The sequence below is a fragment of the Gopherus flavomarginatus genome, chromosome 1, assembly GCF_025201925.1.
Source record: "Gopherus flavomarginatus isolate rGopFla2 chromosome 1, rGopFla2.mat.asm, whole genome shotgun sequence".
Lineage (NCBI taxonomy): Eukaryota > Metazoa > Chordata > Testudines > Testudinidae > Gopherus > Gopherus flavomarginatus.
Window position 1 is genome coordinate 164,429,081 of NC_066617.1, and position 25,951 is coordinate 164,455,031.

The window sequence follows — 25,951 nt, forward strand, 5'->3', positions numbered from 1 at the left end:
AGGATTTTCCTTTTGTTCAGCATTGATGCTTCCTGATCACCTAACAGTGAGACCAGATGCTTACACTAGCAGTGCTTTAATGGTATAGCTATACTGAAAAACACTCCTAGTATGGACCCAGCTTACTTTGGAAAACCTGTGCCTTTGCCAGTATAGTTTATTCCAGCCTCCCCCCACACACCCCTTTAGCGATGAGACAGGGCCCCTAGGTTTTGCCTCACTTTGGTGAAGAGTGGCCGGATGCCTGTGGACAGATCATGTGGTGTTTTTGTCTTTTATCATTTCCTTGTGTGAGTTCAGTGTAGTGATCATCTCATTTTACCCACATAGTTGTTGTTGGGGCATTTAGTTCACTGGATGCCTGCCACAATATGCTGATAGACACCAGTAGGACCCCCCCCCCACGCTCTTGAAAGGTGTATTGTGGGGGGCGCTGATCATTGCAGCAGTCACAGTGATTATATGTCCAAAAGTTTTGCCTCTTGCTGTTCAGGCAGCGTCTGGTGCCGCTTTCAGTTGTGATGGGAGGGGCAGTGACCTGGCTTGGGACAGGCACGATTCCCTGAAAGGCAGGTAGGTCACTGGCCACACTGCCCAAGGTCCCTGCCACGTGGATGCACGTCGGGGTGAGCTCAGCAGCTGCAGCAGCACAGCCAGCCCTCGACATTCAAAGCTCAAGAAAAATCATGAGATTGGCTTACAAATCATGAGCTCATAATAATCACAAACTAAGGCCGGGTGGGTTCTTCACCTCTGTAGCCTCAAGGCTACCCCGGGGTCTCGCTGGACTCTGCAGCCAGGCGGGCGAGACACTTCCTGCCTGGGGGCCAGCTCCGCGCCTCCCCCCGCCGCCCGCCTGCAGGAGCTGGGGCCGGAGGCACAACCCGCGCGGCGGGGCGGGGTCTGGGCCCTAGCAGCGCCCGGCACACGCACCACGAGACTCAGCCCCGCCCCAGGAGCCCGGGAGGGGGGGAGCTCGCACCAGGCCCCGCCCAGGGGAGTCTGCGCTGCCCAGGCACCTTCCTCCGCCCAGACCATTTGGTTCCGCTTCCCCGTCTCTACACCCCCCGCACTGGTTTGGTTCCGCCAAGCCCCGCCTCCTGCTCGTGTAGCTCCGCCCCCATCTTCACTCTGCGAGTCCCGCCCGCTTCTCACTCTGGCAAGATGGCGGCGCCTGTGCAGGGGGAGGCGGCGTGGAACCGGTGGCGCGTGCCGCGGCCTGCGAGCAGCGCTACGGTGGCCCTGCCGGCCCAACACCCGGCAGGTAGCCGAGCAAAGGGCAGCGCTGGGGAGGGGGCACTGGGAAGCACCAGCACCTACCACCGCCCGCTGGGACCGTGAGGGGAGCTGGCAGGGGCGCGCGTGGGGCTGCGCGGGAAGGATTCTGGAGTCGGGGGGCATGGCCATTAGCTCTTGCCCTTCCCGTCTGCAGGCTTGAGGCAGCAGTGCCTGACTCTCTCAGATCATCTGTGACTCTGAAACACGGCCGGTCACATACTGCGTGAAGCGTGTGTGAGACTGGGATTGTCAAGGATCTGGGAATGGTTTTTTAAAGGGTCTGATCTAGTCAGGTTTTGTTCTGTATTTAAACCACAAACCTTTAGAACCCTGGGACTAAAACTGCTAGAAGTGATCATGATTTTTAAAAAAAACACCGCCCTCTCTCAACTCACCACTTGGCAGTTTTATTTCTATTCCCTTGCAGTTTTAGGAACACAAATCCAAATCTATTGGACTAGCTCTAGTGATGCCGCCTAAACTAGTTGAGTTGCACTGTCCAAGCTAAGTGAAATGGAAAACACAAAAAGTGGGGAGAAGTAAATGACTTAAAAATTCTGTTTTAATGAAACTCCCATGTGTTATATGTCATAAGGACTGTACTGAATGTATTGCAGGCAAGAGTAACAAACTGGTATTTGTTCAAATGTATATGAAACCAAGACGAGTAGTTCCTGGCTTTTATGAAGTATATTTCTTTCGTCCATGTGCTTCGGGACATGGGTTGTTATAATTTATAGGATAATATGATTTATCTTGTATGGAATAAATAATTAATATCTTCATTTTTTCCTCAGTGAGATGCCTTCCAGCTGTTGTTAAAGAATGTTACAAGGTCAGCATGTTGCTGAAGAGTAAAGCTGTGGATGCAGAAGGAAAAGTTTTACATGCGATCCTTTATGGTTTCCACAACAGAATGGCTCACCATAAAACCTATTTGTCTCTGAAACAGGTCAGCAAGAAGAAGCTTCATGAAATAATTATGGTTGGAATGAGCCTTCTAAATCTCAGTTATAAGTCCACTGCACTTTTCTCAAAATTTCTTTTGGGGAAGAAATTTGGCAGGCTTGTTTTCATCCCAAAAGTGTGGGTTTTGGTAGTTTCATAACACTCTTTGCTTGGCTTTAAGACATTGTAAGTTCCACTGGTTTTTGAACCAAGTCTTTCTCCTTTGTAATCAATGAGAATTCTGCCACTTATTTCCATAAGAACAATATAGACCCTTCTGTTCAAGTTAAGACCCTAATAAATGTAATTAGATGCTTTTATCCATTTCATGCTTCTTACAATTCATGAATAATAGAAATACAAATATTTGTGTTTAATTTATAATGGGTGGGGGAAAATAATCCACAAATTGCCTATGAAATACAACTTCTACAAGCTCTTCTTGGGAAGGAACTGTTTTTTTCAAAGCAGCTTTAAAAAGTGAAGCTGAATATATTTGCTGAATATCATCAGTTTAAAAAAAAATTGGTGTATTCTATCTAAATATAATAAGTATGCTGCTCATTGGTGTAGCACAATTGAGATTACAACCCAGGCTTTCTGACTTTCTATCTGTTCACTTGACGCACTGCCTCCTCCTGAAGTCATTTGCATTTTTATTTTTGAAAACTTAATTGAATCCTCAAAATAGCAAGATGGAGCCTAGAGTCAGCATTAATCAACAATCTCTGCCTCAGTGTAAATTCCTGTCACAATAATCTCAGAGAGAGAAGGATCCACCACACGGATCCATTTAGTAAAGAATAGTATTGAATGTAACAACTATCGTATGAAGACCCAGAAAGACGTCCACCGCTGCCTGCCCCTGGCAGACCAAGAAGGGGAGATGTTGTCTTATTTAACAGATGACTCTTAGGCTAAAAACTGTTTGTCTAGTGTGTAAAATAATCTCACCCAAGTGTTTGTCTCTTTTCGGGTAGAACAGTGCTCTAAGCGTTGACAATCAGATGAACATTGATGCGCGCTCGCACATATTAGAACGATCTGTGAGGAATTGTGTCCAAGTAAGTGCATAAAAAATGTATAATCTCTCATACACCATCAGTTACCGTTTGCTACAGACATATTTCATTAACTTTAGATTAGGCCGTGTACTACCTACAGAAAGTTTGGATGACACAAGTTATGTTGGCATAAGCCGCCATAGATAAGTTATTGCTTGACGCAATGTGCATACGTGGGTTCCTCGCACGGCTCCTTTGCATAAAAGCTTATCAGGACGTCTTTCGTGATTGATACAAAGTGCAGTGAACCAAATGGTAAAGCATATCCACACAGTGTGCAACACTAGCCAATGTAAGCACCTCACTGTCGTGCTTGGAAGTTTTGACAATGCACCAACATGAACGTGTGGCAGAAAGAGATACGCAGGTGTTGCTGGGAGCAGGGCTCAAACTTTTCACAGTAGTGGCAAACTATATCTCACCATCACAAAATGTCATCTATATCCCATAATTTTCTTGTCTTAAAAAAACAAACAAACATGAAACTGTACAGCCATCTTCACTGTCCACTGTCTCTGACAGAAGCATGGAGCCTGCACAGCTCTGCGCTATTGTCATAAGTGTTGCAGGCACAGGACAGACACAAGATCCTTCAGTATTTGCAGAGCCATATGAAGAACCAAATCAGTGAGGAACATGATAATTTATTGGATGACAGACTGCTGTGGGACATAACAACCTTGAATTGGTTCTTGCTAGTGTCATTCACAGAGCAGCTGCAGATGGTGAAGAGCCACTTCTGGGCCTAAGAAAGGAGTACTGACTGTTGGGATCTCATCGTAATGCAAGTTTGAGATGATGAGCAATGGCTGCAGAACTTTTGGATGTGAAAGGCCACCTTTCTGGATCCGTGTGCTGAGCTCGTTCCATCCCTCCAGCACAGGGATGAGAGCTGCACTTACAGTGGAGAAGCACTGTGGAAACTTGCAGGGCTGAATTGCCACCAGCCAGTGGGCTATTGTCATGCAAGCAGGCAGGGCCATTAATCATCTCATGCTACACAGGACTGTGACTCTCAGCAACATGCAGGGCATAGTGGATGGATTTGCATCAGTGGGATTCCTGAACTGCAGTGGAGCAATAGACAGCATGTATCTCCCTATTTTGGCACTAGAGCACCTTGCCACAGAAAGGGCTGCTTTCCAGAGGTTATGCAAGCATTGGTGGATCACCAGGGATGCTTCACCAACATCAGTTGCCTGGTCATGGAAGGTGCATGACACTCACATCTTTAAGAACACAGAACTGTTCAGAAAGCCATGAGCAGGCACTTTCTTTCCCGACCGGTGGATTACCGTTGGTGATGTTGAAATGCCAGTAGTGATCCTGGGATCCAGCCTACATATTACTCCTCTGGCTTACGAAGCTGTACACCAGTCACCTCAGCAGCAGCAAAGAGAGATGCAAGTATCCGCTCAGTAAGGGGCAGAACGACAGTTGAATGTGCTTTTGGTAGATTGAAGGGATGCTGGTATTGCTCACGTACAAGATTGGATCTCAGTGAAAAAAAAACATCCCAGTATCTGCTGTGACCTGCATAACATCTGTGAAGCAAAGAGGGCAAGTTTGCGAGTAGGGTGGGGTGGAGTGGCTGTCTGCTGAGTTTGAACAGCCAGACACAAAGGCTGTTAAAATTGCTCAGTGTGAAGCTGTACGGCTCAGGGAGGCTTTGATAGAGCACATTTACAGTAAGTTACAGGAATGTGTTGTGGTGGACTGTGCTCTCTCTGGCCCTGCTGTTTGGGATCTGTTAGGAATTGTGTGGTGGTTGGTGTACATCTATGAATATCACACTGCCAGTGCAACTGTTAATTTTGTGGTGCTTGCTGTACATTTATGATCATTACAGTGTAGGTCACTGATCTAACTGTAGGTTACACTGTACAGGAAACAAATGGGTGCTTTCAGAACTGCTAGGCACTCTTCAGCATATGTTGTGATCTGACAAAGATGAATTATTTTCCAAATAATAGAATTATTCATTAACAAAAAGTGCAAAGAAAAATCTGCAATTTAAAAGCAAATACATTAAAAACTAATGGAATAGAACTTAACTAGGGGAAACATAAGAATGGCCATACCAGGTCAGACCAAAGGTCCATCTAGCCCAGTATCCTGTCTGCCGACAGTGGGCAATGCCAGGTGCCCCAGAGGGAGTGAACCTAACAGGCAATGATCAAGTGATCTCTCTCTTCTGCCATCCATCTCCACCCTCTGACAAACAGAGGCTAGGGACACCATTCCTTACCCATCCTGGCTAATAGCCAGGAAAGAACATGCATGGCCATTTTACCTACACATACAGTGACCTGTGAAAGCCACAGCTGCTGTATGTGATGCTCTGGTTGTCCTTAATATCCTCTGGGGTGGAATGATAGGAATGTGGCCCAAGATGCCATGTGGAATGTGTGTGTGTGGGGGGGTAAGGAAGTGCTGCAATGGAGTTCCCCATGGATTGCAAAGGGAGACAAGCCCGTGACTATTGAGCCTGTATGTCCAGAAGAGTCTGCAGCAATCTGTGTGTGTTGCCATAGAAACCCTATTACGTCCTGCATCTCCCTCTCTGTTTCCTGCTGGGACTCCTGGGCCTTTGTCCTGTCTACTTTTTCCTTCTCCAGGCTGTCTGCAGTGTCCACCCTCCAAGCCCTGTGCTCATGGTTTGCTGCAGCACTGGCTTGCGGGATTTCATTGAACATGTCACCCCAAGTCCTCTTCCTTCTCCTCCTTATCTGACTCAGGCATTTAGTGGATGTGGAACAGGAACTCTTCAAGGCAGCAACACAAAACACATAGAGGTTCCATTGTCAGGATAGTCACAATGGAAAGTGAAAGTTGACGTTCAGCACTCCCATCCTTTGCTCTCCTAAACAATTAAACAAGACACTCTCATTGACACATCTGCTTTGGCATGCTTGTGCAGGGTGCCACTCACAGCACCAGCTATAGTGAGCGTGGCCTGCCAGGGGTGAGGGAATTGCTCATTTGCATGACACTGTGAGTAAAGGGCAATAGCACTGAATACTGGGACCATTTCCCACAGGGGGTGGTGATTTTAGCTGAATATCTCACTTCTCAGGGTAACAAAGGCACAGAGAGCACAGCTGCTGCTAGTGTCCTGAAGCTGCCCAGCCCTGTATGCTGCTACCTGTATACTGCAATAGTGCGTGCCAAAGTTATCACTGAGTGGTGTGAGAAAGTGTCCTACCACGGAGGAAGAAATAAGGCTGCCATCCCTAGAAACCTGTGGGAGAGGATTGCGGAGTATCTCCATGAAAGTTCCTTGAGATCTTTCAGGAGGATTCCAGGGCCATCCCTGTGTACATAAACAAATTGCTCTGTGTGCCTCTCCTCACCCCTTTGCCTAACTTTACAGAGCAATGAAAAGCAGATAACTTTGCTACCTCTCTTTGTTCTTCTGCTGCCTCTTCTAGTATGAGTAAACTAATGAAAAGTCAGTAGCTGTGTCCTGTTAAGTTGGGGGCACTGCCAGTACATCAATGTAATGGGAAATACAGTTACACATACCTGAGGTTCCCTCCTCTGCATCGGACTTTCCCATGCTCAACAGCCTGGATTGCAGTGGAGTCTTAAACAGGTTCTGACGCTCAGCAAAGCTGGACCCTTGGTCACTTGTCCCTCATCCTACTTCTCTTCCACTTCCTATCATCCTTGCTGTTCATGCCAGGGGCCTGTGGCTCGGGCTCCTTGGAGGTATCCATTGTGGTGATGGGGTCTCCGCCAAGTATGGCATGCAGTTCTTCGTAAAGGTGGCATGTCTGCAGTTCAGCACCAGATTGACTGTTGGCCTTCATGACCATCTGATATGCCTGATGTAGTTCCTTCGCTTTCATGTGGCACTGCTGCTTGTCCATGTTGTACCCCTTCTGCATCCCCCGTGCAATCTGCTCATAGATGTCCACTTTTCTACAGCTAGTCTGTAACTGTATCTGCACAGCCTCTTCTCCCTACAAGCCCAGGAGATCTAATATCTCCTATGTAATCTGAGCTGGCGCATGTCTGGAGTGTGTAGCCGTCATGTCCATCTGGGCAGTTGCACACAACAATGGGGAGCTGCTAGGTGCACTTACCAACTGGGACAATCGGGAGGCTTTAAAGGGGAGGGGGCCTTCCACACTCTGTGATCCCTAGGCAGTGGAGTTCATAATTGTGACCAGAATGGTCGGTGTCAGGCATTGTGGGACAGTTGCTGGAAGACTGTTAGGATTAACATAAGTAATGCAGTGTCTGCACTTGTGCTGCATCAACCTTGGTACAGCGACCATGGCTCAACGCCACTTGGGGAGGGGGTGTTACTGCGTTGCCATAACAAGGTGCTTACGTAGGTGGGAGATGAATTTGAGAATAGACATGTGCACAAAGGCGCCTAACTTTGTAATGTACACCAGGCCTCAGTAAGCATTACCTCCAAGCTGCTAAAAACTTCAGAAGGAAATACAAATGCTAAGCGTAACCACTATCTCCTTACCTTTCTGATAATGTAGGAAAAGTAAATCTGAAAATGCAAGGAAGTGCTTAGTTCCCAGCCAGCCTGTGACAGAAGTGGTGGCGGTGAAGATCTTGGGAGGCTGCAAGCTCTTGCTGCGCTTACTGGAGTGTTGCTGCAAAGCATTTGTGTATCCATTTTCTCTACAGAATGATTTTCTTAAATATCACTTGCTGCCCTCCCTCATTCAGCTTCATGACGAGAACAAAACTGGATCCACTGTAGGCTTGTAATTGCTGCTGGACTCAGCCAAGCAATTTTTTTAATCTATTAAAGCAGCTTCAAGTTGCATGCATCTATTTGTGGTGTTAGGTTTGCCATTGCAGCCCCGAGTAACCCAGTATTTGGGTATCCCTAGCCTAAACAATTGCCAAGGATATTGCTCCTTGAGGTTTGTTTTTTTTTTTTAAGGAAAGTCTCTTTGCTCACTGCGTTGTTGTACATTGTTATGCTGTTGTCTAACCTTAATCAGCTTAATTTCTAGCCTGTCTGTTAAGCATCTGTGTTTGGAAGAATACATCCTCTTGAACACTGTGGTTTCAGGATTGTTGAGCAGATTATGGTTTGTACATTTTGAAAACTAATCTTTACTGTTTTTTGTCTGTCTGTCTGTTTTTTCCTTGGGTACTTTCACCAGCAGATGGTGTACTCTGGCCTTTCCGGTTAGTGAGTGTTCTCTTACTGGATATCCTGTAGGATGCTGTAGTAGATGTGAAGTGTGTGTTCTTGGCACTTAGCAAATTTCTCTAACATTAACTATACCACAGTCAGGGTGGTTGGAATTATTCATTATTATTATTAATACAGAGTATTACCATTACACTAATTTAAACATAAATTTCTCTATTAAATCCAAAAGCCAAATGATATTTATACAGCTGCTCCAAACTTGTCTTAAATGTCTAAGCAATAACCACACCCATATAGTAAGATGCAGTTATAAGTATGAATCGGATACTTACAACAGGACTAGGCCTGGGGTGCTCAAACCCATGTTGACTGGTTCCAGCTGCACAGGGCAGGTACTCAGAGTGAACCCTCAGCCTGTTATACCTTTTGTTATCAGACCCTACGTGACTGAAAATGTCTTTTTGATTGAACCAGTTTGAACCACTCTTGGTAACTTGGGTGTCTTCTTTAAGGACTTTTCCTCCTATCTTGTCAGTTACCTTCCAGGTCCAGTTTTTCCAATTATCCCCCTTCCTTCAAGGCGTTTCCACAACTGCTAACAGGACCTGCACTTTACATAAACTGCAAAACATATATTTTCTTCAGACAAGTTCATTTCACCCTATAGATACAGTGTCAAATTGCCACAACATTTTTTAGCATCTGGGATTTTCCAGTAACCAATCTGACCTGCCTCATGCTGAAAATGAAATGGATAGAATGAAGTCTGTCCTCAATGCTCCTGATTCTTTCAGTGAAATCATTGTTCCAGTCTCTTCACATCATTGCTTTGTGCACAAAGTGGGCAACTAGACTGAAAAAATGTAGACCCTCTTGCATGGCATAGCTCCATATATAATATATTGTATAAGTGCTGTTTGGAACAGGACATTTTTTTTCCAGTTTCCATTGAAAAGTGTATAATATCTAATAAGTAGGCCCAACTGCATTGAATTGATGCAAAATGGTTTGGTGCATGAAAGAATTCCCATTAAATGAGCTTGGCTGGATGTTACTTGGGAACCTGCTAATTCTCAGGGTTTATGGAAGATCCACTAGATATAGTGCTAGGGAAGAAAAGAGGTTTCTGGAGGATGGGTATTGGATGGAAACTTAGAGTGGAGCAAGTCTTGTGCTGTTGCTCCGTGCTTAGGGTTGCCAACCCTCCAGGATTGTTCTGGAGTCTCCAGGAGTTAAAGATGAATCTTTAATTAAAGATTATATCATGATGAAACCTCTAGGAATAGATCCAACCAAAACTGGTAACCCTCCCTTAGGCCAGAAACCAGCATTGAGAGAGCCATTTACATTGGGAGGTTAGGCTATTTGTAGGGAAGAACCAGTTCTGAAACACATGCAAAGGTAGGTGGTTGGCAAGCATGAAATCAGGACCCGGAAGTATGGGGGGCAGGGGAGGGAAGGGACTTTAGGAGAAAAGAGGAGGAAGAGGCAGTTACAGGATTAGTGTACTTGCTTAGTGAGTTCAAGTTAAACAGCTTGTGTCTGCAGCTGGCTCATGCCCATGTGTTTATCTTCCCAGGATTCTCTATAGGTGTGTATTACAAAGCCTCATTTCTTTATATGGGGTGTTGTCTGGGTTGCTACAGGAGGTGTCCAGGACCCAGCAGATGCCTTATATTAAGGGGTTTACCTTCCCTTCTGAAATCACTGAGTTTCTGGGACCACTTTATTTGGAGATTAAGAAAAGACCTAAAGTACTTGCAACAAAAAAGGCAACTGGATGGCTGAATAAGCTGTTTGCAGGGCCTGCAGTAGCATCCAGGTGCAGTAAAGAGAGAGGCCCAGCAGCTCCCACAAGATGCAGCAAGAAGATGACCAACATCCAGCACCCCATCGATATTGGAAAGCCGGTTCTGGTGAAGAGAGCTAACCGAGGTAAAGAGTTCTGATGTCACATTGTTGGTGGGGAGGGCCATGTTAGCAACGTGCCCCTAATCCTTAGGTTCTACCTGCATAAAATGGAGTAAATCCTGTGGCTCAGGGATACCACAGGTCCCAGCATTAAATGCTTCATCTTTAGCTTCTCTGGGCCAGGTACATGCTGGGATCTCTAACAGAAGAGTGGTAAGAAGGTGTGGTTTGGCCTACCCTTGTCTTTCACGTCATCTTCTGAAATGTAAAGCTTTGCAGTTTTGTTACTGTTTTTCTGGAAGTGTGTGAAGACTTGGGGTGGGTGGGGTCAGGGGGAGGGAAGAGTGTTAAGTAAAGCTTTCCACTTCCATGGTGCGGTACAGTACAAAATGAACAATGTAAGCCTCTCAGCAGCTCATTCTTTTCATTCCTCCTCCCCATTTTATAAATAAGGGGACAGTGAAGCTAAGTAAACTGGCCAAGTCCCCATATAGCAGAACCTAGATCCTCTGATTCCTAGTTCTATTCTTTAACCACTCGCCCCTCTTTGCATTGCCAGCTGGCAATGCTGAGCCCTGCTGTGAGCCAGTTGTTAGTAAGCAGCTTATGACCTGATGTCTCCTGTATGGCTGTGCAGCAGACTGAACGGCTGAACTGGGGTGAAACTGTGCAGTTACGGAAACGACTTTTACCAAAATGAACTAACTCTTCCCATTTTTAAATGACAGTCTTTTCTTTCTCTCCCTCCCCAGGGAAGGAGTTGGGATTTGACATCAAGACCTTATGTAGGCAACGGAAACTCAGAGTCCAAGAGGTTTGTATGGCTAAAATTATCACACATTGTATCTTTTAAAGAGGACACCAGGGCTCCAAAGGCTTTTTCTGTGTGTTTGTGATGGAAACTATTCTCTCCCCTTTGCGCTGCCTGTCCCTGGTACTTTGAAGCTAGTGGCTTCCAGGGCTCTTTCCCTGGCTTACCTTATCTTAGGTCCTCAAACTGGCACAGAGGCTGTGTGTAGACAATGTAATTTTGTCCTTTGCTTGCGGATCTGAGTGCTTTACAAATGTGGGTATCAGTCTCCATTTCACGGTTGGTGCTAGAGATGGGAACTGGGACTTAAGTTCATGAAAACTACAGTTCTTCCTCTTAACAACCAGACCACTGCCTCCCGGTGCAGTAAATGATGATGTTTCTTTAACACTAAGCATCTGAGCTTATCTCTTGTTGAGGATCAGTAGGACACTGATTTTTTTTAAAACACTAATTTCTTCCTTCATCTTTATTTCAGGATGTAGACTTCAGGCTAACACTTTCTGAAGCAAAAGCAGTGAGATCTCAGCATGCCAAATCCCTTGTGTTGCGGTTTAGAGAAGCCTGCTCTTTCGGAGAACTGTCTGAAGCACTCAAAACAGCCATTCTCTGCTGCAAAAGCAAAAAGCTCAAGTCAGAAGCTTTCTTTCTGGGAACAAAACTTTTGAAAAGCAAACGGCTGCAGCATGTGGAGGCTCAAGGCTGCAGGCAGGTGTAATTTAACAAGGATTTGGGGTTTTCAGGGACAACACTTCGCAGTTCTTTAATATATCTAACTATTTAGGTCTTACCTATGTAGGAAAGTTATATTGGTATTGCCAAAGCGTTAAATTAAAACTTTTGTACTAGCATAGCTACATTACCTTGTGTGGACGCTGTTGTTCTGGAATGAGTGGGGTTTTTGGCTCATTTTAAATCAATTAGGAACAGGTTTAAGATGACAGAAATAAGCTATTCTTAAACCAAAGTAAGAGTCCACCAGTGTGCAGTTGCTTAATTAAATCAATTTAATGAAAGAGCTGCAAGTTCCTGTGTAGAAAAGCCTTTGGAATGTTCACAGATCTAGAAATACATTTGAGGGGAGGTGTATTACTCTATGAACGCATTATCCTGTTCACTCCTTTGGAGCGAGGCTTTTTTAAATGTGAGTGAATACTTTCTACCCTGCAGTAAGATGTAAGGGTGGGCGAATACTCTTTCTACCTGGGATGGTGGTTTTTTTTTTTTGCAAGCCTGGGCTTATGATTCTCAAGATGCTTCTATATGTCTGGGTTGTGAGGGAAGAAAGGACATGTCCAAGTCTCCCAAAGCTGAGGGTTGAATTTTGCCAGAGCAGACACCATTTTGTCTTTTTCCCTCTCACTGAAGAATTGCTTTGTTTTTTTTTCCCCTTCACCTTAAAGCTTACAGAAAAAACTGAGCTGTGTGAAAGCATCTATCTGCAAATACCTTCTCTCTGGCTTGCAAAAGGAACATTGTCCAAAGCAGTACCGCAGAGCAAGTTCCTGGCAGCAAAGGAAGATCAAACTGTCCAGAAGGTCAAAATCAGTCTCAAAGAAGACTCCAGAGTTTGTTCAACAAAACACTTCCAGCCTTTTTGAAGACAGTATGCCTAGTGCTGTGTCCCTCTTTCCTTCTCAGCAGTGTGAGCATTCACTTCACCTAAGAAAAGCAGGAGACTGTAGCGCTACCAGGCATGTTGGAGAACAAGACAAAGTGGGGACCTCTGAACCTGTGGCATTGGAAAGAAACTCTGGGCCTACAGTGAAAGGGACTAGTGAGAACGATGATATTGATGACATTTTTGCAGCAATGGGTGTATAACACTGGTGTGGTGATGAGTCACTGTAGTACAGAGGTCCCCAAACTGTGGGGCACCCCCCCACGGGTGGGCATGGAGAAACATTGGGGAGGGGCACAGTGGGGCCCAAGTCAGCCTCCATGGGGAGTGGGGAAGGAGCCCCACCCAACCTTGCTCCAATCCCTCTGCTCTGGCCCCATGTGCAGCCTTGACTCTGCACCTGTCCCAGCCCTAGTCTTGGCCCCACCCCAAACCTCAGCTCCTGGCTATAGCTCTGTTCCCAACCCTGGCTGGAGACCCGCATCCAGCTGTGGCCCCCTTACCCATGTCTCTCTCTCCACTCACCCTAGGAGCTACAGCCCTGCTCCTGGCCAATGGGGGGAGTGGTGCACAGAGAGGTCTAAGGCAGGGCACAACTGTGAAAAGTTTGGGGACCACTGCTGTAGAACTCTAGTCTAGCTTTTTACAACTGCCTTTAGAAGATGGGTTAGGGTCTCCTAAAGGAAGCTATTAGAAACATTGTTAAAGTGTTAGTCTCTGTAATCCACATATTTCATTTCCCCACAATAACGGGGGGCTACTGAGGCTGCACTACAGAGAAGATAGTAGTCCTACTAAATGTTTCTTTGTAAAATGTTATTTTAGAGGAGATATCTCAAATGGACAGTTGAATAAATTGTCATGGGTGAGAGGGTTTTGCTAAGGGAACAGTGGTTTATTTGGGCATTTTTTATCTCTTCATCAGGAAAAGTACAAGGGCTCTAGTCCTGCTGCATGATGATGAGACCTGTGGTATAAGTGCTGCAATCACAGAATGTAGTATAAAACACCATGTTAGAAACCAACTAGAGGACAAGACTCCTCTAGCATGTGGAAAGAGCTGGGCCACCTGCTTCTGGCTATCAAAGGAACACCTCCCTTGCCCTGAGTGAAGATTTAAAATACTTTCTATGTATTTGTGTTTCTTCAAACAAGCCAAGACTATATATGTACACATTCAGTCACCCCTTTAATAGTTGCTGCTCATACAGAAGCCAAACTGTCTTTGTATTGTCATGATCCTAGAGCCTGGACAGCAGTCTTGTCATTCTGATGCCTGAAGTGTATGGGAGCGCACAAGCTAGGTACTACAGTGTTGCCTTCAGCCAATGGTTCTCAACCAGGGGTATGTGTACCCCTTGGTGTATACAGGTCTTCTGGATGGTACATCACCTCATCTAGATATCTGCTTAGTTTTTAACAGGCTGCATAAAAAGCACTAGCAGTGTCTGTACAAACTAAAATTTTATGCAGAACTTTATACTGCTCTGTATACTATACACTGAAATGTAAGCACAATATTTATTTTTATGAGAAAATACAGTTTTTCGATCTGTGTGCTATGACACATTTTTGTCTGATTTTGTAAGCAAGCAGTTTAAGTGAGGTGAAACTTGGGGGTACTCAAGGCAAATCAAACTCCTGAAAGGGGTACAGCAGTCTGGAAAGGTTGACAGCCACTGCTTTAAGCTGTCCAAATTCTAGTACTTGGCCAGATTTGAAATCTAGATCATGTAGTGAACATGGATTCCTGCTGGTGCTGTGAAGTTTAAGCCCCACTTAGAGGAGTGATCCACACAGTAAGTCTAGTGGTCAGGGCTGGAGGCACAATCTAGAATAAGTGATAATCCCAGTTCTGAAAGATATTTGCCTATCTGAAGTGCTGATCATGTGCATAAAACAGCTCAGACTGGAGGGAGAGGTGAACTGATGCTTCAGCTTGCACACCATGTAGCTGAGGCTACTTTAAGGGTAGCAGCCAACCATAATGCACGGAAGTAATCTAGCTGTAGCATTACAAGATTAAAAAAGTGTTCTGCCTTCATCCATCAGAGGACATAAACTCACTTCCTTGGAGTTATTACAGTGCCAAATACAGGTACAAAAGCTTTTCAGTAAAACATTCCATAACACTGCTGAACTTGGCCTAGCCAGAAGCAGCTTTAGGCCCAGCAAGCTATTTTTTGGGAGAGAGACAAGTAACTGAAAATAAGGATGGAGAATACATGAGCTGACCTGTGGTTTGTCTAGTCTAGTAGCCTCTATCAGGGACCAGCACCAGCTGCTTCAGAGGAAGGTGCAAGAATAGCACCAATCAGTTATGAAATATTTAACTTCATTACTGCCTAGGAGCTCTAAATTTTGCATGTGTGTATGTACAAATACATATGAAGCCATGGGCCATGCTGAGAAGAATTTAGTTTATGGTCTTTCTGTAGCACGGCTGTACAGGAATAGTGTTATTGAATTCAATGGGACTACTGTTTCTAGTTACATGTGTGTTCCTAGGACCAGACTTTAAGCACCAGAGGAGGGGGGAGGATGCAATCTCATTTCAAGTTCTACATTGTGTTTAATTACTTTCTCTGGTTAGTTTCCTGTAGGCATCACAGCAGTGTAAACACAGAGGAGGTTACCTGGGACAGCAGTTCCCATGATGCCACTGAAATTTTGCCTTTATCACAATGCCCCAGTGATGTGTTTTCACTTAGAAGAATGTTGGGTGTATGGAATATACTCTCCTATTATACAGCACCTACAATGGGCTGCTGGTCCACAACTGGTGCTGCTAAGCACTATAATACAAAAAATAATCTAAGTGCCATGCCTTCTTAAAACCAATCTTTACAATAGTGCCCACAAGAAAGAAGATATAAGATGGGGTACTTTTGATCTTCCATCCTCTGGGCTACCTTTAAGTATCCTACCTCACTTCTCCTGTAAACACTTCAGCATAGACACACTGTATATTTATTTTAACACCACTGGGTGTGGTGCTGTATAAAAAATTCATATATATAAGATTAAGACCCCATTGTGGGCCTAAGACTCCAGGACATGCAGCATTTTAGTGCAAATAAATTCTTGTTCCTTATGTGGAAATATTCTCACATGCCTGAAAATATTTATCACCACAGACTCAAAGCAAGAGAAGTGAATGAACTGTTGAAACATTTTATTGTTCATAAATACCCCCTTATAAAGAGAAGACAGAGAAAAGCAAGAGTTTCAATATCTGGGCTAACTACACTGTATAAACCTCTCCAAACAGAGTGATGTTCAGGCACTAACTTTTCAATTATTCCTTTGAAATCCACTTAAGGTGGATCAGATGAAGGATATCTGAGTCTAATGAGAAACTGTGCACATTTAGCTTTCAAGTCATCTGGTACATGACAGGCTGCCATAGCTCAAAACCAGAGTTGCTACAAACAAGCATGAACTTCTAGAGCACTTTAGTTTGAACTCCCTGCCTTTTCTTAAAATAGCATAAAAGAGCATTATAAGAATATATAAAACATTAAGATACATTTACAGGCTTGTCTGGCAATTCTAACCAGTAAATGCAGCTTTACACACTCCAGCACGAGATCCATCAAAAAACACCACAAAACCAAACCAGTAGGGGTTAATTTCTCAGTACTGAAAAAAAAATACTCAAAAAATGTATAGGAATAACATGTAGCCATAATGTTTATCATCTTTGCACAATACAAAAGCATCAAGATCCATAGTTTGCCTCATCAAAAGCCTTCCTGGCTCGTTTCAGTTCTTCATTCATAGTCAACAGGTCTTTTACTCTAGCAAACTTCCGTGGGTCCTTGCGGATCAAAAATACAATATCCTCAACCTGTACACGACCCTGCCGTCCAATTGACATTGCCTTGTGTGTCTGTTAAAAAAAAAAAAGTAGTAAATGATTTCACTGAAATTTATGCTCCCCTTTCCCTTTTAAGTTACCTTTACACACTATTTTTAGATGGTACTCTGGCACTTTAGTTCTAACAAGCTGGGCTTTGCACTTTTGAAGAGGAAACCAATAGTTTCAGAGATTGAAAGCCACCATCCTAGAAAAACTATGGTCATGAGAGCTTAAGTGGTCCATGAACTACCTTTCACACTAGTAAAAACCAGTCTTTTAAGCAGCAATGTTTCCTACCAGTTATTTACTATTTGCAATACCACAGCAGCTATGAGCAAGGTTCAGGGACCAGGATCTATCGTGCCAGTCAGTATGCACCCCACTCCAAAACTCAAACAAATAAAATCTGGAAATCTTATTTCCTGGCAACTGACATATAAGCGCTTCATTTTAAGGTGCTTTGTCATGAAAAAAGTCACAAACCTAAGACAGAAAATTCACAAGCTAAGCCTATGTCTGCACCCTGCACTGATGGTTTGTGCCTTCATTGAGTGTTGTGTGCGTGTGTATATAGTGAACTGTCGTCTAACTTGCTGATGACATCAAAATCAGAGTAGTAGCAAGTGCACCGGAGGACAGGCCTAACCTGCAAAATGATGTACAGAGACGAGCACTGGGAGTTGCAGTTAGTGAGAAGAAATTAGGTAGTACAACATATAAGACTCCTGTACCCCAGGAAGAGGAAACACAGAGCTCTGTTAAAAAATGGAGTTCATGAATTCCTGGCTAAAGGCAACAAGGCAAATCTTCTCTAACAACAGAAATGGGATCCAATCTCCACACAGAGCATGCAGGGTATTTTTCTTCCTCCTTTAAAAGTATCATCTAAAAATGCTATACACCCACTGTTGAATGCAAGAGATCATCAACCTTGGAAGGATGAAGGGTTAGTGACTGCTGGGATGCAAATCAGATGTTTAATCATCCAGTTACTGGAATAGTTCAAGACCTTTATTAATAGTTGAAACTTCTGTAAGTTTTTTTTTTAAATTTTAGATCTTAAGGAAAAATAAAAAGAAGTCTACTTTTAGAGTCTTTAGAAAACTAACCCATTCCCTTCCACTGATCATTTTTTTTAGAAAGGGCTTTTCTGACCGCTGTCCAACTAACAGTTATTTGTTTTTAAATGGATTGCTCTCTCTAGCCATTAGAGTCCAGAAACAAATTTAGCAGATTTCTTAATAGAACCTACCATCTCTGTGATGAATTCTATCACCAGGTCTTCAAGAATATCCACTGACTCTGTGTACGGATTCTGGTCATCTCCAAACCCATACATCATACATCTTACTGGGGAAACAGAAAACATGGTATGACTGAAAGAGCTCCCTTGTTCCAGCTATGCAGCACACTTAGCACATGCACTAAGTTCCTCAAACTCAAGCCTACAAGTCTGTGCAAGCCAAACATGATAGAATTGTGGTAAGAATGGCATGCAGATACCATGTGGATGGGACTATATAGGTAGATAACAATTAAGGATGTAAATATCGGTTTAAAAAGTTAACTGGTTAAACAATTTAAATTATATGGTTTAACTGGTTAACTGAGGTTGCTGCTACGGCTGTCTGGGCCCGGCCCAATGGTTAAGGTTGGTTAACAGGTAAGCCTAATGCTTACCGGTTAAGTGGTTAACCTTTTATATCCCTAATAACAATGGGTTGTCAACAGAAACCATATTAGTAACAACCATTTGAAATACATACAGTACATGTAGTACTACCAGAACTATGCTTGACAGCAAGCTCTAGGATCAGGATACTGGATTAGATGGACCTGGGTGTTATCTAGGGTGGCTGTTCCTATGCTTCCCAAGAACAGTTCCTATAACAGTGATGAAAGTGATTTCTGAAGAGGTTCAAAGGGCTTCATTTTTCAGCTGACAATGCTTTTCAGCATCCTAGATCAGTCACCAGGACTTAACATTAGGTACCCGTCTCCAAAGTGAACATGTTGAGGGATCCTATTCCCTGTGGTATGCTATGGATGCTGGGACTACACAATCCAAATTGTGAATCTTTAATTAGGCAGCAGTACAGCCTGTTGCCTTCTTCACAGTTACACTGAGATGTATTACAAGTTACGTAACAAGACTCCCACAGAGATCCTGGGGACTGTCACCTTGCCTGGCTTATTTTGATTTACAGCTACATCTTCACTGAATGGACTATAATCCCCAGAGGAACAAAGAATGCCCTGGTATGTCACAAATGCAGCTCTCAGAGATCCTAGGGTGGGGGTACTTACAGACCCAGACAGACACACACATGTTGACTCACACTCTTTGGAAAACAGCCTCTTCCTCTTGCCCTGCCCACCATCCGGGCCTCCTCCGGCTTCCTCAGTGTCCTCTTCAAACTAGGGTGAGGCAGACAACAGAGAGGAAATCAGACATAGCAACATAGCAGACAGGCCCAGGTGGTCACACAGCCCGAGCCCCTTCCCTCCATCCCCCCCCACAAGGGTCTCCCAAACCACCCCACACCCACAGAGCCCGAGCCACCCCAGTGTTACAGTGTAGGGAATATGTCTGTAATTATGAATTCCATTTGAGCATGTGAACTATTTGTACTTAAGACCTGAAGAAAAGCTCTGTGAAACTCAAAAGCTTGTCTCTTTCACCAAGAGAAGCTGGTCCAAGAACCAGTGTTGCCAATTCATAATTGTGTCATGACTCTCATGAGAAGGATTGTTTTCCTTAAACCCCAGCTCCTGGAGTCAAATGGATGTGTGATAATTTCAGCCTTCATTCTTAAAGAAAAAATAAAGTTTCTAGCTCTTGTGGCTATGGAGAAAACTTCAAAATGTGATCCCAGTGCATCTTAAAGGCTCAAAAAAGCAGAAGGCAAATAAAAAGAACACCAAACCTAGTATGTTTACATAATCTCATGCTTTTTGGTAAGCCTGACCCATGATTTTTGGACATCTGGAGTTAGCAATACCGATTTACCTCATCCACCTTCACTCTCAATCTTTGTGCTCACAACAGTTAGCCTGGAAAGGAGCTTCTAGTTCGTGGCAGAAAACAGACTATGTCAGAAGCTGAAACAGGACCATAAACCTTCCCTAGCGGAGGTGCTAGAACTAGGGGTGCCGCACACCCCGGGCTTGACGTGGTTCCCATCCTATCCAGGGTTTACAGTTTGGTTCAATGTCTCTCAACACCCCCCCCCACACACACACTATACACATTGTTCCAGCTCCCTGCTCAGTAGCCTTCCCTGGGCAGGGCAATGGGGGCGACCAGCTAAGCCAGCGACTGGTCACATTGTGTGTGTGTGCGGGGGGGGGGGGGTGTACGAGCTGGGGGGCGGTGGCAGCGGCCGGTACAAGCGAAGCAGCAGGAAAAGGCCCCGGGTTGAAATGCTCCCCGCGCTGCTGCAGACGGTCTCCCCGGGTCCCCGCCAGACGCGGCGGCAGCGGGAGCCGGTCTCCCACTGGCACCCGAGGAAACCCCGGCCCCGCCTGTGACTCCCCTGCAGCCCGGGCGCGGCTGGTTCAGCTCCTCGGCACAAGCCAGCGCCCCCGGGGGCTCTCAGGCCGGACCATTTCCCCGCTTCCCGGCACCGGGTCCCCCAGGCCGAGCAGCTTCACTCACCGGCGGGTCCTCCTCCTCGTCCGCCATAGTCACCACAGCACCTCGCTTCCGCTTCCTCTCCCAGTCCTGCTTAGGCTGCGGGCGGCGCCATCTTGTTGTACGGCCCAGGTCCAGCCCCGCCCCCGCTGCTTCACATGCTCCGCCCCTTCCCTCGCGCTACCCGCTCTGGCTAGACCCGCCCGGCGCTCAGGTGTCGCTGCTGTTCTTGCCTGAGGCGGGCGGGGAAGGAACCGCGCTGCGAGCCCAGGCTGACCCCCCCCCCCCCCCCCCCCCCCCCCCGCCACCGCGCCCCATGCGGGGAGGAAGAAGGACCCAGCGCCCTGCTGCCTTGGTGTGTTCAGCAGCCCCGTCCTGTTCCACCTCGCCTGCCCCCGAGCCCTGGTCGCCGCGCTGGTGCCCCAGGAGTGAGTGGTGCCCAGAGGCTGGAGGGGACAGGCACACGTGCACACACACGTTCTGCCATGGGCACCAGCAGCTCTAGGGAGGGACCCGCCTGTCATAACCTTAGTCCCAGATTTGGACCTTAGCGTCCAAAATATGGGGGTTAGCATGAAAACCTCCAAGCTTAGTTACCAGCTTGGACCTGGTACCTGCTGCCACCACCCAAAAAATTAGAGTGTTTTGGGGCACTCTGGTCCCTCTGAAAAACCTTCCCTGGGGACCCCAAGACCCAAATCCCTTGAGTCTCACAACAAAGGGAAATAATCCTTTTTCCCTTCCCCCCTCCAGGTGCTCCTGGAGAGATACACAGACACAAGCTCTGTGAAACTACACAGAGAGACTCCCCCTCTCTGTTCCCAATCCTGGAAACAAAAAGTACTTTCCTATTCCCCCGGAGGGAATGCAAAATCAGGCTAGCAATCCAACACACAGATCTCCCCGATTTCTTCCTCTCACCAATTTCCTGGTGAGTACAGACTCAATTTCCCTGAAGTAAAGAAAAACTCCAACAGGTCTTAAAAGAAAGCTTTATATAAAAAGAAAGAAAAATACAAATGGGCTCTCTGTATAAAGATGATACAACACAGGGTCAATTGCTTAAAAGAATATTGAATAAACAGCCTTATTCAAAAAGAATACAAATCAAAGCACTCCAGCACTTATATTCATGCAAATACCAAAGAAAAGAAACCATAGAACTTACTATCTGATCTCTTTGTCCTTACACTTAGAAACAGAAAATTAGAAAGTAGAACTACTTCTCCAAAGCTCAGAGAAAGCAGGCAGACGACAAAAGACAAAAGACTCAGACACTCAATTCCCTCCACCCAAAGTTGAAAAAATCCGGTTTCCTGATTGGTCCTCTGGTCAGGTGCTTCAGGTGAAAGAGACATTAACCCTTAGCTATCTGTTTATGACACCGCCCCGCTCAGGGGCTCCCCCGGAGCAGCCCTTCGGCTGGGGCACGGGCTAGACAGCCCGTCCCTGGAGCTTTGCTTCTGCTCTCTTTAAGGGCAGGGGAGGGGGATATGGAGACTTAACTCTGCCCCTCGACTGCACTGAAGGGCTTGCAGTGCGAGCTGGCTCCTGTCCCATCCTGTGCTAGGGGGCTTGGGGCTACCGGGGGACACCTGCCCAGGTCAGTGGTTCCCAAACGTTAACAACCTGTGACCTTTCCCTAAAACGTCAAGTCCTGTGACCCTCCTAAAAGTGAATGTTGCCAGGGGTTTTCTCCTTTACCTGAGTATAAATTATCAAAGTTGTGATCTTGGAAACATAACATTTGTTATGACATGCTTATTACACACTATTTATTATTTATCATTACAGTATTTGTATTACATTATGAAAATGGCAATACTCTTCCAAGATCTCACTTTTATAGCTTGTATCACTTTGAATAAGCCTGTTATAAAACAAGGCACCTATGTTTCATCAAGGAGTAACAGATGTGAAACAGCATGGAGGTATTTAAGAAGCCAACTCAAAGAGTTCCTCCTACACAAGCATTCAGGTCTTGAGCAGTCCAGGTGAACAATACGCATTACAACAAAGCTTAAACTTGTTCTTCATAATAATTTTAAAAATAATACTAGCTGCCTATTTCATTTTTAAAACAGCAAAAAACTCCACCTCCCTTTCCATTTCTTATAAGGAGTCTTGAAGTTTAAGTCTCCTCAGTGTGATAGAGATGTTTGCTTTGATCTGCTTAGATCTTGGACGTCCAGGGTCTCTGGGCTGCTGGCCACATGCTGCCCAGGGACCCTAGGAACAGCTCTATCTGCCATTAGGGAATTTTTTTCCAGAGAACCCCCTGTAACATTTCACAAACCCCAGTTTGGGAACGACTGACCAGGTGTATGTTTCTCTGGGGAAGGAATGCTGTGACTTGTGCGCTTGGCTGTAAGCTTGGTGGTAGAAGGGAAGCAGGCACTTGCTGAGGAGCAGAGGGGACCAGAGGAACTTTTCTTCTCTGCCACATGGCACGGGACTGGTGGAGCAGGGGATCTGGCTTTAGGAATAGTCCCCTACAATCACGTTAGAACTTTTACACATGAATTCTGCTTTTATTAGAGTAAAGGGCCAAGTGATGTTTTGGGGCTTGATTTAAAGGGGCAGTAGGTGGATGTGATGGGCCATGTTTCTGTGTCAGGGACTCCATAAAATATTTAAACAAATTAAAGCAAAACTGGGCCCAGTCAGGGAAGTCATTCTCATGAGCCAAACTAAGAAAGGAGTCTTGTCTGAGACCCATTAATATGGGGGACATTTTTAGTCCCCTCTGAGCTGCTCCCTCCCAATTTATGGCCTGGCTTCATGCTCTGGCTGGGTTCTCCAATAACTGTTCTGTCTGGCCTGTAAGATCAATATTTCCAGTTTTCCTTTTGTGTACTTTTTGGCTGACAGTCCTTTGTCTTGCAGCTTAAACAAGATGAAACAGAGCTCATCTCCCAGTGGTAGCAATGGCTGGCCTGCTGCCCATTGGAGTTCAGGACGCAAGCAGAGCTGGTCCACATACACCTGAAGCAACGTATGTGCTGCTGATCTCTAAGCACACTTATGCTGATGTAACTGAGAGGAGGAGGGTTGTGGTTATTTGTTGTGGCCTTGGTGTGAAGAGATTCACTGTTACGATAAAGGGCACCTGGATATCTAGTTCACATCTAATCACACCTCTGAGTGTCTCAGTGATACTGAGTGGCACTGGTAGTACCTCCTGTAAATTCCACTTGTGTAGGCAGGTTCATGGAAACAAGAACACCACAGTGACTTGACTTAACAGAACACTGTCCTTTTTTGCTGTTTTGACATATAAAGAAGACCTAAAAGATTTGTTTTTTTCCTCAAAGGCTCTTTTTTTTAATTAGATTTTTTCATTCATTAGATTAGAGAGTAGACACATAGGAATTGTGCACAAATACTATGTTAATGAGAATCATGTAAGTGCATAGGAAGATTGCTATCCTCTATGAGATCACTGTAGCAGGTCTGAGATGCTCCAGAGGAATATGTATGAATCCCTGTAATGGACAGTTGGGGAATAACCTGCCTGTGGAGCAGTTTTTTCTTAACTGCATTCATTGGATGGTTGGTTTATGCTTTGAAGCATGAGGATTTTATAGTTCTTGTACACTTTGATATCCTATCCAGTGTGATTCTGGGTGTTCTGTAAATGTAAAAGCACACAGCACGTGATCCAAAACAGTTTAAACTTCTCTGTTTGGTTTCAGGACAAGTGGTTCTGGAGTGTTGCGAAAGACTCCATGGGGCGTTTTTGCTGGTACAGAAAAGTTAAAGGATCCCAGGCCACTTCATGACAAGGCTTACATCCAGCAGTGCATCCAACAGCTCTGCGAGGTGTACCTGGGTTCCCACCCACTGTGCCATCAGTGTCTGCTGCATCTACTCATAACAATGTATTCTAAATGCAAACATGGGATGCTGTCATCTTTGGCAATAGATTGGTTCTTTTATAGCATTAGGATTGTACATGTGATACACAAAAGATAAAACTGGGATAGCTTGTGATTGGGTGGAAAAACCATGTGATAAGCAGGTTTCAGATTGGGGAGGAAAGTGGTGGTGCTCTAATCAGGTTATGTTCGCAATCCCAAAATAGCGGAGTTTTTCGGCTAAAATGAACAGTTGATATTAAAATTGCTATAATTAGACCTGAGAATTAACACTGTAGAGATGAATAGGGCCAGTTTGCATCTCTCTCCTGCAGCTTAGTAAAGCAGCATGGGATTGGGTCACATTTGGAAGGTTAGCACCTAGAAGGGCAAGAATAATGCCATATGATTTAGTGTTTGTTTTTTAACTGAAAATTGAGATATTGCAGATATCGTTGAGCCATCAGAAGTGCTGGCACAAAGAACTTCTGTTCAATCAGTCACTTTTTCAATGAAGAGTTTACCTTCTGAGGACAACAATGCTACAATTATCATTGTTGTAGACTTAACAGAGAGCATATACAAATCTCAGTTTGTTCACTCGCTCATCTGACATGAATATATTTTTTCTGAGCCTCTCTATCTCCCCCATCTGAATGTTGGATTCTTCCCAAAATGTGTGGCTGTATTGAGGGAGAGTTCTTGGTATTTTCAATTTAAAACACATTCAAAATGTATTGATCAATGTATGTATTGATTTCTTTTAGGAGAAATTAAAATTTAATGTTCCTCAAGATAAATGCTGACGTTGACCTCACCTTGGTCAATATCTGATTACTAGTCTGTATTAATCTTTGTGTCTTCTGCCTTTCTTAGTTTCTTGTGGAGAATGGCTATATGAAATCTCTCCAAACTCCATCTACTAAGAACTTTTTCAGGATTTTTGCTTTTATATATGTCTTTTTGTGCCCTTCTTATGAACTTCCTGATTCTAAAATTGAAGAGGAGATCCCAAAAATCTTTAAAGAACTTGGGTATGTACCAGAGCTGATCAGAGATTGTATAAAGTGGGCACCCTTATGCTCAAAGGGACAGAGTCAAGATAAAGATTTGGATTAAAAAATTGTGAAAACAACAAAAAAATGGTAACACTTTATCTTTTTTTGAAGGTCCCCACTGTTGAATCTAGGCTCTGGTGTCTGAACAAGGCAGTGGTTCTCATGTCAAACCCTGCAATGGAACCCAGGTGCCCTGTTGGTATACAAGGGCCAATTCCTTTCAATTAAGGCATTGCCACCAGGTCACTGCAACTCTCAGAGACCATGACTGTCTGACTTTGCTCAGCCTCTGGTTGTTTTTTACTTTGTTCCCTTAGGGGTATCCTGCTGTCATCTAGTATTTCAACGTCAACATTTTCTTCCCCCTTTAAGCGTTTGAATTGGCTCCATTCGCTGGTGTAGGTTTTAGCTATTGCTAGGCTGCAGTGTTCAAGAGACACTGGAAAATGCTTGAAGCTGGTACAAGGGCATCTTCAGGCTAAATATCATAGCTTAAAACATTTGTTTCCCTGTATGACTTCAGAGTTAAGATATTTCGTTTTTAAGGCCAGAAATGAGCATTAGGTTATCTAGTTCAACTTCCTGTGTAACACAGGTGATAAAATTTCACCCAGCTACTCCTGTATTGAGCTCAATAATTTGTTGGACTAAAGCATATCTTTATTACTGGTAACGCCAAAACTATGAAAGCTGCAATAACTTACTTTCACCACTTCTATTCTATCTTTTGCCCTTCTTTTGTCATTGACAGTGAAACTAGATGGCTCTATTTT

The 25,951-nt window shown here is 44.7% G+C and overlaps 2 protein-coding genes across 2 annotated transcripts; one reads left to right on the forward strand and one right to left on the reverse strand.

The window, feature by feature from the left end:
• The first annotated feature begins 1,164 nt into the window (after window positions 1–1,164).
• On the forward strand, window positions 1,165–14,335 carry NEPRO (nucleolus and neural progenitor protein). The gene is made up of 8 exons (XM_050962867.1): window positions 1,165–1,264; window positions 2,076–2,295; window positions 7,793–7,924; window positions 8,279–8,356; window positions 10,004–10,359; window positions 11,088–11,149; window positions 11,625–11,854; window positions 12,550–14,335. Exons 1-8 carry the CDS (start codon window positions 1,165–1,167, stop codon window positions 12,968–12,970), a joined length of 1,599 nt encoding a protein of 532 aa, XP_050818824.1. The 3' UTR covers window positions 12,971–14,335.
• Window positions 14,336–15,927: 1,592 nt separating this feature from the next.
• TAF13 (TATA-box binding protein associated factor 13) lies at window positions 15,928–20,378 on the reverse strand. Its single transcript, XM_050962525.1, has 4 exons — window positions 20,288–20,378; window positions 18,969–19,047; window positions 17,882–17,979; window positions 15,928–16,659 (listed from the first exon to the last, which is right to left on the reverse strand). The coding sequence occupies exons 1-4, from the start codon at window positions 20,312–20,314 to the stop codon at window positions 16,489–16,491; spliced, it is 375 nt and encodes a 124-aa protein (XP_050818482.1). The 5' UTR covers window positions 20,315–20,378; the 3' UTR covers window positions 15,928–16,488.
• Window positions 20,379–25,951: the final 5,573 nt, after the last annotated feature.

Excerpts from the sequence above, each read along its gene's own strand:
- TAF13 (XM_050962525.1), bottom strand. The coding sequence starts at position 20,314 with ATGGCGGACGAGGAGGAGGACCCGCCG. Across the intron at positions 17,980-18,968 it reads GAGGCTGTTTTCCAAAGAGT|TAAGATGTATGATGTATGGG; the intron begins GTGAGTCAACAT and ends CTGTTTCCCCAG. Across the intron at positions 16,660-17,881 it reads TAGAATTCATCACAGAGATG|ACACACAAGGCAATGTCAAT; the intron begins GTAGGTTCTATT and ends TTTTTTTAACAG.
- NEPRO (XM_050962867.1), top strand. The coding sequence starts at position 1,165 with ATGGCGGCGCCTGTGCAGGGGGAGGCGGCGTGGAACCGGTGGCGCGTG. Across the intron at positions 1,265-2,075 it reads GCCGGCCCAACACCCGGCAG|TGAGATGCCTTCCAGCTGTT; the intron begins GTAGCCGAGCAA and ends TTTTTTCCTCAG. Across the intron at positions 8,357-10,003 it reads GGATTGTTGAGCAGATTATG|GATTCTCTATAGGTGTGTAT; the intron begins GTTTGTACATTT and ends TTATCTTCCCAG.